The sequence below is a fragment of the Panthera uncia genome (assembly GCF_023721935.1).
Source record: "Panthera uncia isolate 11264 chromosome A1 unlocalized genomic scaffold, Puncia_PCG_1.0 HiC_scaffold_16, whole genome shotgun sequence".
In the NCBI taxonomy this organism is placed as follows: domain Eukaryota; kingdom Metazoa; phylum Chordata; class Mammalia; order Carnivora; family Felidae; genus Panthera; species Panthera uncia.
Genome location: NW_026057576.1, coordinates 8733252 through 8747816, shown reverse-complemented (window position 1 = coordinate 8747816; position 14565 = coordinate 8733252). Strand labels below are relative to the sequence as shown.

The 14565-nt window shown below is 42.5% G+C and overlaps 1 protein-coding gene across 1 annotated transcript in view; it reads left to right on the top strand.

The window, feature by feature from the left end:
* The first annotated feature begins 4050 nt into the window (after positions 1 to 4050).
* UBL3 (ubiquitin like 3) overlaps positions 4051 to 14565 on the top strand; it is a 64554-nt gene continuing 54039 nt past the window's right edge. Inside the window, exon 1 of the mRNA XM_049647417.1 lies at positions 4051 to 5180. Coding sequence (XP_049503374.1) covers positions 5154 to 5180 — 27 coding nt within the window. The 5' untranslated portion in view covers positions 4051 to 5153. The remainder of the gene's footprint in view (positions 5181 to 14565) is intronic.

Below are 14565 nucleotides of genomic sequence, written 5' to 3'. Positions count from 1 at the left end.
CTATTTATCTTTTTTTTTTATAAAAATTTTTTAAATGTTTTATTTATTTTTGAGGCAGAGAGAGACAGAGCATGAGCAGGGGAGGGGCAGAGAGAGAGAGCGAGACACAGAATCCAAAGCAGGCTCCAGGCTCTGAGCTGTCAGCACAGAGCCTGATGCGGGGCTTGAACTCACAAACCGTGAGATCATGACCTGAGCCGAAGTCGGATGCTTAACCAACTGAGCCACCCAGGCGCCCCAGTCAGTTGATTTTATTTATTTTTTATTTATTTTTTTTTTTAAATTTTTTTTCGTGTTTTTATTTATTTTTGAAGGCGAGAGAGAGAGACAGAGCACGAGCAAGGGAGGAACAGAGAGAGAGGGAGACACAGAATCCAAAGCAGGATCCAGGCTCCAAGACGTCAGCGCAGAGCCCGACGCGGGGCTCGAACTCATGGACCGTGAGATCATGACCTGAGCCGAAGTCGGACGCTTCACCGACTGAGCCACCCAGCGGCCCCAACAGTCAGTTGATTTTAAACCAAGACGTCAAATAAATTCCACGGAAAAAAAAACTTATTTCACCAAATGGTGTGGAACAACCCTAAAAGTATATAATAATATAAATAGAAGAGCTAAAACAAAGTAGAAAACACAGGATAATATCTTCATGACCTGGTGGCAAGCAGGGAGACGGAATACCATTAAAGAAAAATATTTGTAACTAAGACTTCATCAGACTGCAACAACTATGCTTGCCAAGAGATACTGTTCAGAAAATGAGAAGACAAGCTACAGCCTGGGGAATATATTCGCAAAGGACTTATTTCCAGAATACCCACAATGGAGTGAAAAAAAAAGGGTCAAGGGGCACCTGGGTGGCTCAGTTGGTTAAGCGTCCGCTTCATCTCAGGTCATGATCTCACAGCTCATGTGTTTGAGCCCCGCATCGGGTTCTCTGCTGTCAGCACAGAGCCCACTTCGCATTCTCTGTTCCCAACTCCCTCTCTGCCCCTCCCCCACTCATTCTCTCTCTCTCTCTCTCAAAATAAATAAATAAACTTAAAAAAAAAGTGTCAAAAGAAACACTAATACTGTGTGAACCTCACATACGTGGAACCAAAAAAAAAAAAGGAGAGAGAAAATACATCTTGGGATGAATATATGTCATGTAGAAGAATGACTAAAAGTCCCTGTTTTTGTGGGACTTTGTTGGCAGGACAGGGAGTAGAGGAATAAGCGTTGTATGGCGGAGTCAGTCCTCATGATCAGGTGGCTTCCTGATCTGTGAAATGAAGAGTGGGGAGTTTGACAATCCCCCAGACCCCTTAAGAGGTTTTAAATTATGTGGATCCAAGAGGTCACACAACAGGACAACTAACCCAAAATACACAGAGAAGAGGTGTCATTAGAGTCTGAGGCCTTTTCCATCTTTCTATGAAAACAAATCTTATCATGGTGCTTCCCGTTGGCTCCATTTGCTCTCACGGTAAATCCAAACTGCCCTGGAAAATCTGATTTAGTGTCTAAACCGTAGAGCCCTGGGGGACTGGCCTCCGTTTCTCTCTGTTGCCATTTCCTTATCCCACCCCTGTCCCTACTCCCAAGCAGGAACCTGAACTTCAGTTACCTCCCCTTCCTGCACCCCTTAGCCTTAGTCTGGGTCTTGACCCGTGTGTTCTCTTCCTGACCACTCTGCCTGCTCCACTGGCTTTTGCCTGGTTCGACTCGAGACACCTCAATGCCAAATTTGCCTTATCTCCTGTGTGCTTATTCCTATGGTGGCATTTATCAACTCATCACACGGCATTTTCATTTTCACTTTATCTGTCTCTACCTCTTCCTGGACTCTGAGCAAAGGAGAGAAATGCCTTAAGATAGAGAGACTTGGGTTCTATCAGAGGTGAGGTCAATGCCCTGGTGGCTAAATGAGTGCAATGGGGTGGGGGGCAGGGGACAAGTGCGAAAGCTTGTTCCTTAAACCACTATGACTGTGGCCAAAGGTCACCTTGACAAATCACAGTACCTTTAGGTTATCAGTCCTATAAAGGAACCTTGATGGGGGAAAAAGAGGGAATCGAACTTGAAGATATTTAGCTTACATAGTGTTTCTCAACCATGGCTGCATGTGAGAATTACAAGCGGGAACTTTGAACAACAATACCAAGTCCAGGCCCTGCCCCCGGAAAATCTGATTTAGTTGTTCTGGGCTATGGCTCAGGCATCTATCTGTCTTTTTAAATGGCTCCTAGTGGGGCGCCTGGGTGGCTCAGTCGGTTGAGCGCCCGACTTCGGCTCAGGTCATGATCTCATGGTCTGTGAGTTCCAGCCCCGCGTCGGGCTCTGTGCTGACAGCTCGGAGCCTGGAGGCTGCTTCTGTTTCTGTGTCTCCCTCTCTCTCTGCCCTTCCCCCAATTGTACTCTGTCTCTCTCTTGGAGTTAGGGGAGTGGTGGATAACTAACTTTGTGAGTTAGTTCGAAATGTGTTTCATGCTCCTTCTGAGCTCATTGGTCAATTGAAGCATTTTCAATGGCTCTCATTCCGGGAGGCCTGGTGGGAACAGCTCTGTGGTGGCTAACCATGAAGAAGGAGCAACCAACGACCAGAGGCCCTGGAAAATCACGTGGCTAGAGAGTCAGGAATTTCTAGACCAAGGCCTGAAGCCTAATTGTGGTGAGATTTGGGCCTCTTTTTTTCTTCCGTCCTTCGGTTTCTCTGTGGATGGGAGCCACCCTCCCTCCTGGTTACCACCCTAACTCACCACAGGCTGATGTGGGTCCCTAGGAGTGCTTGGGATTTCTCCAGCCGGGCTACACAGGAGGCAAATACTCCCAATGTCCTGTGAGTGTCCATCCTAATGAGACAAACCTGACTGCGGAGATTGCTGTGGGGAATGACATAGGCTTCTCAACAATGAGTTCCCTGAGGACAGTGCCTAGATTATTCATTTTTAAACTCCTGGTGCCTAGCAGAGAGCCTGGATCGTGTGTTTGCTGAATGAATGAGTAGTAACATTTCACATCAAATGACGCCTTATTATTTACAAAGTGATTTATTTCCCATGCATTAACTCATCCGCACAACTGGATGGTAGGCAAGACTGTTTTACAGATGAGATCACATCGCTGTAGGTTGGAGAGGTGACTTTCAGACTCTAAATCTGTTGACATTCTTTTATAAGTGTCTTACTGAGACTGCCCTTGCTAAGATACTCTGCCAAAGCACTGAGAGATCTGGACAGGGATTCAGATAGACATTGGTGGTTTCTGAATTTTGTTCCTAAATCTGGAGTAGCCATAGTCTTCCTCTAAGTTTCTCCCTAATGGTATGATTTTGTGCTATTTGCTAATCACTGTGGGTGTGTAGGTTTTTTATTACATTTGAGTTAAATAAAATTTGGGGGCTGGCCTGGTAAACTGGTGAATCCCCATGTAGTTTGTAGCAGCTATTTCCTATTGATATACATTTGGCGTGATATACTATTGTACCTCATACAGGTTTTGGTAATTTCAATTAACTGGATTGTAGCTTTGTGGCCCTAGGTCTTCAAGAAACACATGTTCAAACATTCTCCCCGCTTAATGAGATCCTTGTTCCTGTTGAACTTCTACGACCTTATTGGAAATCAATGATTGCTTCTGATCTTCCAAATGCAATGCTGAAAAGACCTAGATGAAATCACTATACAAAATGCTTTGAGATTGCAGGATGTGGAGAGCGCGCTGTCATTAAAATGAATGATTCTTCTTGGAGGTAAACCGTATTTTTAGTCTGTGCGTATATTGTGCTTGAGGGGATTTCTCTGTGCAGAATTATTTTCTCCACATAATTCACACGCTCACAGCACTCCTGGTAGCAGGTATCACCTAACTCCTAGAGGGCAGCTGAGCTAAAGCGAGCTTTCCTTTCCTGGCAACTGTTGCTAGGAGGGGCGTGGCTTCGGAGTCCCGAGAGGCCGCCTTAGGCCGCCCCACCTCCCCCCCCACCCCCGGCGTAGACTACACTTCCCATGATGCTCGAGGGTGGTCTCCGTAGTGACGCACTGGGTGTCCGCGGAGCGAGGGGGGAGGGGGGGGCGGGGAAGAAAGGAAGGCGGGGGCGGTGGCGGCGGCTGCGAGGAGGGGCCGTGCTCTCCCCGTGTCCCCGACTTGCGCTCAGGCGGCTGCCGCCGCCGCCGCCATGTTGGCTTGAGAGGCGATGACAGGAGGCGGCTGCGGCGTTTGAGACTGAAAAGTGGAGGAGGTGGAGGAGGAGAGACAAAGCTCCGAGAGGAAACCATTCCCGGGCTGAGGAGAGGGAGGACCCGGCCTCTTCCGGGGACCAGCCGAAGTCGGCGTCGGAGGGGAGGGGAAGGCGGCGACGGGGGGGTGGCGGAGGCAGGAGAGGAGCGCCGAGAAGCCGGAGACGATGCGCCCCGAGACCCGCCGCTGCCCGGAGGCGCCCGCGGCCTGAGCCCCGAGGGGCCGTGGGGTCTCCCGCCCGGCCCGAGCTCCCCGCGCCCCCACCTCCCTCCCCGCGCTCGCCGCCCCGGGCTTTCGCTTCGGCCCCCAACTAGTTAAATGCCCTTGAGCGCGGGTTTCCGCGGCCCGGCTCTGAGCCCCGGCAGCGCGAGTTGAGCCGTTTCCCCGAGCCGACCGCCGGCGCCGGTTCCTGCGCGGCCGCCACTCACTGCTCACGCGTCCATGTGTAGCCACATAGTTATCTGTGTACATCCACGCCGGGGCATTTTCCTCCTGCTTAATGAGGACTTGACTCGGGAGCAAGTGTGAATCACTGCCGGGCTGGGAAAGGAGGAAGGCGGATTTAACCCCCTCCCACCCCGCTCCCATGTCCGTGTGTCACTCGGCTCGGTCTACCTGGCGCGGCCGGTCCTGGAGCTGCTGCTGCTGCTGCTGCTGCTGCTGACGACGACGACGACGACGGGGGCTGCTGCTCTCCGCCCGGGAGTTCCCTCCGGCTCCGGCCACCCAGTTCCTGGGGATTGTTCCTCTTCGCTCGGAACCTCGGCCAGGCCGGCGCTGTGACTCCGAAAGAACTTATTTTTTGGAAAGCACATCACGAACCGATCGAGATCGTTGAGGTTGATTTCTGTAGCTTGAAGACTTCTGCTCTTTTTTGTTTGTTGTAATTTTTTTCCCCCCCCGGTAAACATCTGGGTGTATATCAAGGCAAGATGTCCAGTAATGTCCCGGCGGATATGGTAAGTGAAGGATAAGTTACGACACTGATTTAATTGTGGTTTCCAATCTTATTTAATCAGAAAGGATGCAGGCGTGGGGTGAAGGTCTGCGGGGGACTGTTGAAACGCCACGGTGCTGGGAGATTTGGAGAAGTTGGAGGTTCTGGTGTCCCCGTCTTAGGAAGTACCGCTTTTAATATGGCTTTTCTCATTTGGTTGTGTTTTCTGAATCATTTAAGACGATGGAGAAGTAGGGAAGATGTGGCAATGTAGCTTGAAGTGGAGAAAATCTCCCCCCTGTCTGTTAGAAGCCTTTGAACACTTGATCTTAGAGCTTCTGAAAACGTCAGTGACAGTGGGCAGAGCTGAGGACGGGTGTCCTTACTAGATACAGAGGTAGACGGGAAAACGGGAATCTTGTTCTATGACACTGACGGGATCATTAATGCAGTAGATACAAACTTGATGTTTTCAAGCGCAGGGACGTGTAGGTCTGCAAGAAAAAGTCTACTGGAATTCGCTGGGAGCTTTTCAGTATGTCTGGGTGAACAAGTACGGCGACAGAAACGTTAAGATGTTTTGGAATTTTTACAGATCTAGACTGACCGCATATTGGTGCTTCTTACGGATTTTCAGGACTTTCAGTAGCAAATATTTACTCGTATTACATCATTGGACTTTTCAAAGCTAATAAAACAAATTATTGAGCCTTGATCCTTGAATGTTGAGAACTTGAAACAAAAAGTACTCTTGCTTATTGATGCTTTTCTTTGTGTTTCTAAAGGTTCATGTTTGTTAATATTGTGAGTGTGTTGGCTAACAGTAACCGTGCAGGCTTACAGTGCTGGGAGGGGGTGGGTTTGTGCGAATTGAAATTACACTTCGTAGTCTTAGGGACGAACATAATGCAATTAACAGGAAGATGAATGATCTTGTTTATGAAAGAATTGAAGTTAACATAACATTAACATTTGAGTGTTCGTGTATTCCAGTGAAAAAACAAAATTGAACTTGGCTGGTTAAATTTTAAAATGTCAGATGTTTCTATAGGATCGAACCCATTTACAGACTCACAAAAAACCCAAAAACCACCCGCCTGAATGGCTGTAAATGGCATCTTTGACCTTGGTTTAAAGCCATTTTGCTTACGTTTGATTTGCCATTTAACATGCTATTTTAATGTATAGGAACCACAATGTTCTGTCTCATGTGTGGCCACACAGCAACTTACACTCTCTTTCCTGAGTCTTAAAACTCCTGCATCGTCCCTTTAGTTTTCCTTTCCCTCCCGGTGTGCACACCCCAGAATGGTCTCCTGCCTGCCCCATTAATGGTAGCTGGATATGGTTTCCTCCACTCCACTCTCGAAGTTGCCTACATAGGTCTCTGGACTGAGCTGGAAAGTGCTATTTGCCCTGTTAGTTGAGTGTTTTTTGGGCTCATCACCCCCAGCAAAGATTGGTTCTCTAAAGCCTCCATTTTATATCCGTGCAAGGTATGTCCACTCTAAGTACTGTTTATTCTGCCACAGAAACTGTAATGAAATAGATTTGTGTCATTAAAACAGTGCCACTACTTTCTTTAGGCCCAGTGCCGAAGACAAGCTGGAATGTGCGTAGCATCAGTTACAAATTGAAATGATTTGGGGAATACGGTTTCCAAGTCAGAAGGTTCGGAAGCTAATGCTCGGATCAGGGGGACAGGAACTAGTGGCAAGGTTTTATTAATAGGTGCAGTTATAAAATATAACTATTTCTGTTTTAGACTGTATTTTAAGGCCTTGATTCGGTGGTGCTTTGAGATCCCTTGATTAAAGGTGATATGCAAGGGCAAAGCAGTATTATGTAATAAACATATAATGCCCTGATGATGCTGTTTCAGAGTGTGCCTAATCTACACCTCAGATTAGATTGTTCTGAGTCTTTTTCATGTCTAGTTTTGAAGTTGCTCAACTTGTTGGAAGTCTTGAGGCTTTTTTCCTCCTATGTCACAACCTCTTAAAGCTTCATTTGCTGTTACTTCCTTAACATTGCATTTTTGCTTAAAAAGTGCCTTCATTAGATACGTGCCTAGAATTCTCAACTTTCTGAAACATAGCATGACAAATATTGGTTAGAAGTTGTTGATTAAAATGTTTTGTATTTGTTAAACTCTTCGTATCAATAACTGATAGTTTGCGTTTACTTTCAGAACAGTTTTACCACTTCGAATCCTACCCTACCCCCACCGCTTTCCACAGTCTGACCTTTTTTTTGCAGCATAAACTCCAAACTGATCAGGATACGTATGAATACATACATTTTTGCTAGGTGCAGTAAAATTTTCGAGTTTCTAAGTGGTGACAGCTAGTATGTGCTGTGTAGAAACAAATGTTACGCTCTTTTACATGTTAATGATGCTTGTCTGTTGTAAAGGAAAATTCGTAGTTGGGAGATGAGGTGGGGCAGTGAAATTATAACCTCTATCATGTTTTCATTAAAGATAATTCATTCTTGAGCTACAGTAATTGCTAAATCAATTGATGTTTTTGATAAAGTCTTTATATGACAACGATTGTGACTGACTTTAAAATAGGTTTTTTAGCATCGTGTTTTGTTTTATAAATATAACTCACATTTCCAATTTCTTTCGAAACATTCAATAAATTTTTGTGTTTACCATAAGGAGTCTCTTTTTTTATAATCCGAATTTAGCAAATCCATCTTTTTTGGAGGGGGAGTGGCACCCCTAGTGAATGGGTTTGTAAAATTTACAGTTGGTACTTTAGCAATTAACATTCTGTAAATATGATCTATAAATAAGTGTATTTACATAAAATACTGGTTTTTCTTTTGCTAAGCGTGATTGGGTTTGAACTAAGAGATTTACTAACATTCTAGTGTAATAACTTATTTGTGAAAAAAGTCTAAAAATATCTGAACAGAATATCATTGTAATGCATTGTGTTTAAATGATTCATTTCCTTTATGTTTGTTTTCCCAGCCCAAATCATAATTCATGATGGGGCAGTATTTATTGTTAATAATTGTAGGATGGATTATGTTAATGAGTTTAGGTTTTCTGAAAGAGGATATTTACTCTTTCTGTTAATAGTAAGGCCTAAGGCTGGGTAGATAAGGTGATGATTTTGTTTTCTGGACTGGGAAAGCTATCAAGAAATAAATTACTGTATTTATGAAAGTATTATAGAAAACATTTGAGCTACTATTTAGAGCTTTGGACTAAAATTATATTTTATGATATCTATAAAATTGAAAGCCCTACTTAAGAAAGAAATTGGCCGTGTGAGGATAACAGCAAAGCAATTTTGGTATTTGAAACATTTTTCGGTGATGAAACTCTTGGAGAAAAGCTCTATCTTTTTAAGCTGTTCATGTAGAAATTGTAACAGATAGAACAATTTTTAGTCTGAGGTTAAATAAGATCATGATAATTTGAGTTTTTTCGGTGCTTCAGGACTATTTTTATTGTAACGTATCTCTTCCATTTGTGGAGAAATGTGGGAGCCCTCTGGTGGACAGGAAATTACCAAAATGAATTTCCTTTCAAAGTGAACTTCTATCACTTTTCCAAGTTGAAGTAAAATGAGCGACGTAGAGTCTACCAGGGGAGGATGTCATGCTAGAAAAAGGCCCAGGGAACAGAACATTTTTAACTTCGAAAAAAGAGGATGTAGTACCTCACATGTTCTCCTTACCTACAGCTCCTTTTAATTTTTCTTTCTCTTGCTGGAAGTCTTCTTTCAAGTGTAAGTGGAGAGGTTTTATGAAGCTAAAGGGTGGATAAATAAGTACGTTTATATATAGAAGTATGTGACCTGAGGAACAGCTTGAAGAATGTATCTCCAGTGGAACGTTCTTCTAAAATTGTTTGCCTTGAATATGTCTTGCATTCGGTGTTGTGGATGAGACACTTATTGTTAAGAAAACAAAAGGCAATTTACCTCAGCTTTGAATGCCTTTTCCTTTCTAGCTCTGAATCCTACTCCGGCTCATGTTCCCCTCCTGTGAAAATGGCTTTTAGTTCATGTCTAGCCCTCACGTGTGAATCCTTTTCTGTCAGTGCGTTTGAGATTCTTCTTCTACGATGACAATTATATAGATATGTCTTATTTCTGATTTTTAAAACAGAAGAGATATTTAAGAACAAATGAGTGAATTTTCTTGACTCACGGAGCATTATTTTCTTTGTTACTTATAGAAAAAGTAGATATTGTTCCGTACCACTGCTAATTATGCTGTTAAATATGAAGTGTAGGATGTCGTCTTCTCTTTCTACTTTGAATATGAAAAATGTATTTTTAATATTAAGGCTTGAAATTATTTTAAATTAGTGGTTGCCTAATAATGGCTCTAGTTTTCATAATAAGGAACAGTAAAAGTATTTTAGGAGAGCGAAATGTATGCTTCTTAAATATATTCTTTAAGAATTCCACTCATTCTGGGAGAAGAAATTGAAAGTGATTGTAGAATATATGGTAACTGGAAACACTGGGGAATAAGTCATTCTAAATCAGTAAATTTTCTGAGTACATGAAGGCTCTTTTGGAAATAGTTCAATCTAACAAGTTGGATTACTGTCCTGTGTACTTAAGCATGATACACTACACATAATTTAACTTATTTTGGGTGATCTAGAGTCATCATTTGAATAATATCGATTGGGTTCAATGAGCGTTCCTTGTTGAGTACTTCTCTGTGTAACGTATCATTATTCTATAAGCTACAATTTCACACCCTGAACACCTAATATAGATTGTGAAGCTTTATGCCCCTTCGCTGTGTCAGTAATTTACAAAGTGACATGAGGCAAGTCAGTTGAGGTGTGAGAATAATAAGATTAGAATTTGTATTGGTTAATTTTATGCTCCAAAAAGGGGGAGGCATTGAGGTTTTGTATTAATATATGGATTGTCTCTGAGGCTTTTCTAGGCCCACATTCAGATGGTTACAATGAGTGTGGTTTGCTGCGGGAACGTAGGGGAGTTGTGTAATGTAGAAGCCAACAGCATGAGTTTTCTCAGAAGTTTTGTGGTGTTTCTGTGGTATATTACATAGTTACTTTAAAAAATGCCTTTTAAAAGACTATGACTTTGAATTGAGATGGGGAGCAGAGGCTCACTGTCCCAAGTATTTAAAGGGGTTGCAAAAAAAGGAGTTGTAGAACTTAAACCTGAATTACACATTTTATTATAGATGCTGATTTTTTCCCATGGTGATAAGAAGCTATCAGTATTATGCTACCTAGCAGATATTTTTGAGAAAACGAACAGTAAGTTGTCTCTACAAGGCAAAATTGACATTTTAATCATTAAGTGAGAAAGTATCTGCTTTTCAGAAGAAACTAATGTTATGGAGAGAGCATTTTGAAAACATGTTTAGACATTTCCAGTCTGTTGAAAAATCTTACAGAGAATTTCGGTGGACTTTGGACCCATTTGTTAGAACCTAAAAAGCAACACATTTTACTCAGCTTGCAAAAATATCTGACGTCAGGAAAAAGAAAATGTTCATATTGTTGACATCTGGTAACTGACTTTAAATTTTTCTTTTTCTTTTTTACTTTTTTGAGTTTGTTTTGAGAGAGAAAGTGAGCAGGGGAGGGGCAGAGAGAGGGACAGAGAGAATCTCAAGCAGACTCCACGCTGTCAGCACAGATCCTGATGTCAGACTCAAACTCACGGATAGTGACATCGTGACCTTTTTTTTGGTTTGTTTTAATTTTAATTTTTTATTTTTTAAAATTTACATCCAAATTAGTTAGCATATAGTGCAACAATGATTTCAGGAGTAGATTCCTTAGTGCCCCTTAATGACATCATGACCTGAACCAAAACCAGGAGCTGGATGCTTAACCCACTAAGCCACCCAGGTGCCCCCAGTAACTGACTTTGAATGAAAACTTGTGCGGGGGTGCCTGGGTGGCTCAGTCAGTTGAGTGTTCAGCTCTTGATTTCGGTTCAGGTCATGACCCCAGGGTCCTGGGATCAAGCCCTGTGTGGGGCTCTGCGCGTGGGGCCTGCTTGGGATTTTCTCTCTCCCTCTGCCATCCTGCGCCTCCCCCCCCCCCCCCCCCCCCCCCCGCCAACACCCCACTTGCTGCGCACATGCTCTCTTTCTCTGTAAAATTCAAACAACAACAACAACCAACTTGTGCATATTTGGTGATGGAAAAGTGATACAGTTTAGTAAACCAGTAAGTGACATATTTTTCCATAAAGATCTATGCATCTTTGTGAACTAAGTTTTTCAGTTAGGATTTATAGCAGTGCTTTTTTTAAAGTTTGTTTTTATTTATTTTCATAGAGATACGGAGAGCAAGTGGGGAACAGGCAGAGAGAGAGGGAGGCAGAATCCCAAGCAAGCTCCATGCTGTCAGTGCAGAGCCCAATGCAGGGCCTGATCGATCCCATGAACCCTGAGATCATGATCTGAGCCGAAATCAAGAGCCAGACTCCTAACCAAGGCGCCCCTGACTTATAACAGTTCTTAAATCGTCAAAATACATTGAACTTTACAAATTGAGAAAGCAAGATTTCAAAAAAAAATTTTTTTAATGCTTATTTATTTTTGAGACAGAGAGAGACAGAGTGTGAGTCGGGGAGGGGCAGAGAGAGAGGGAGACACAGAATGCAAAGTAGGCTCCAGACTGTCAGCACTGAGCCCGATGCGGGGATCTGAGCCAAAGTCGGACGCTTAACTGACTGAGCCACCCAGGCCCCAGGAAAGCAAGACTTCTAAAAAGGCATGTTAACAGTGCTGTCACTTAAGATGTTAATAGTAATAGCATTTTTAGTGATTGCAAGATTAAAACAAATTAATATTTAACATGGTCAATAGTTAAAATTGAAAACAATATTTTAATCTTTTAATTTGTTTTGGTATTTGTTTTATAACGCACATAAAATACGATTTGTAAATGAAGATACATATATTGGAGGTATATGCGCAAGTATTTTAGAGCTGGGATGTTCAGTCAAAAGAATTTAGAACCATTGCATAAGATGACTGCAGATTTCTGAGCTTTTTGAGTTACTGTGTTTGATATTTATAGTTGTTTTTGTCCCCTGCCTTGTTGAGCAGTTATATTTTTCTTTGGTCAGTATGCTTACCTCTCGCTCTCTCTGACCATTTACAGTTGCTGATTCTTATTTGCTATGGATGTGGAAGACAGATTTTCAAAGTGTATTAAAGTATGTTAAAAATATCAAATGGTGTCCAAGTAGGATTTTCAGGAGTTGCTCTATAGCAAAGTGCATGATCTTTATTTCATGGACTTGATCATGTCTATTCTGGTTGCTTAGAGTTCTGTTCACTTGAGGGGCTCATTTTCTGATCTTAACTGTGTTTTGCAGAGATGTAGATTCTTGATAGTGAAACGTACATGATTAAAACAATAAAATTACACGTACAGCTTTATTTTGAGCTGAGAGCAAGGAGTAGGTAGTCTTTGCTGTGTACTTGCTATACCAGGCAGCTGCTTGGCATTTTATATATCATTTTACATGATAACATTTCCTTTAAGTGACCCTGGGTAAACAGAGTTGGTTTATAGGTAAAGAAGCTGCCACTGCCTACCAGGGTAAGACCACCAGGAATGCATATGGAGTGAAACAAATTAGGTTAATGACGTGCTGCAGCAAGGAAGGGCGCCTGCCCGAGGAACCATGCCAAGCCCCAGTGACAGGAAATGGGAGAGGTTTGGGGTAGGGTTTGGGTCGTGCTGCATGATTCTAACGAGGAGCGGGGGGAAGTACAGACTAGCTCTGGATTGTATACCCTCAGCCACGAAGTGCAGGTGGGTTAGTAATCTCTCAGTGATCTCTCAGCTGTCCAGCTGTCTTTGTTTAGGAGGCAGGAGAAATAAAGGGGCTGGGGCAGATGTTAGTCACTTTGGAACTCTGGTGTGGCCGTGGGAGAAGTTTTGTTGCCTATTGGTCTTCTCTTGGCCTTGCTGTGTCTTGTCCAGACATCACAGGGTGATTATCAGCAGAGCTGCTTTTTACTTTCTCACAGTCGAGGTTTAGAGAGGGTAAGGAGGTCATAGAGCCAGTAAAAAGTAGAGCCGGGATAGGAGTTTGGGTCTGATGGTAACAGTGATAAGCGAGCTAAGCCCTTTCCCCCTCCTGTACCTGCTAAGTCCCTCAAGCACGTTCTCCGAAGCAGAACACCTTAGATTCCTTACCAACACCTTCCTGCTGGCGTTCACTGCTGGTTGGTCTGAGATAGCGTGGTGAGGTAGAGCCTCACCTGTTTTATAGATCTTGGCAAAATACCGTATAACATCTGGGTTGCAATGATTGTAATGAGCGTGGATTCTTTTATTAATTGCTAGAATTAAAGGGAGTTTTCTTTAAACTTGTTGGAGCTTTGAGTCTCCAACAAGTTGGAGCTTTGAGAATATATATATCATACAGTAGAATTTTTTCCTATAAACTCACCACTTTGAATGTAGAAACTATTATTGCTTTATATATCTAACGCAGATTTTTAACGGATTCAGTGCTTTCAGAGTATTTTGGTTTTGTCTTTGTACTGTAGATACTTTTGTATTGCAGGTTTTCTATTGATTGGTTCAAATCCAGTAGCATTTTTGTGGTCTATATAAAATATATATGTGGGCAATTTTCTGTGACTAGATTCTGAGAAGAAAATGTTCTTCCTGCTGATGAAAATTGTCTGAGGCGTTAAATCTTTTGTTTATGAACTTAAATTAAGATGGTAATTCATTATGTTTAGACAAAATGTTCTCATGATACATGTTCAATTTTCCTTACTTTCATATAAAATTAGTGTTTTTGCCTCAGAAATATTCCTGCTTTTGTATGCTGCTTTTTTCACTTAGTCATGTCATAAAGAGCTATCCGTACAAATAAGTGTAGAACCATATTACAATTTTGAACTGATTCTGATGTACATAAATTGTTTAGCTAATTTCATACCTATGGGCATTTAAAAGCTATTATAAACAATGATCTAATGCATATTTTAAAACATATCTCTGTACCTCGTCTGATTATTTTATTTAGTTTTTAAAAATGTTTGTTTTTGAGAAAGAGAGAGAGCACGAGCACAAGTGGGGGAGGGGCAGAGAGAGAGGGAGACACAGAATCTGAAGCAGGCTCCAGGCTCCGAGCTGTTAGGGCTCGAACCCACGAGCTGTGAGATCATGACCTGAGCTGAAGTCGACGCTTAATGGACTGAGCCACCTACGCGCCCCTGGTTATTTTCTTAGGATAAAACTCTTAGGAATGTAGTTGCTGTGTGTTAGATATGCGTTAAAATTTGGGGGGGGAAGAGGGATACATATTTATAAGTTTAAAGCATCCTTGGAATACTCAGTAACTTTAACTTTTGTTTATGCGTTACCCTGTTCGTATGCTAGATTATATTTCATTTACAATGTT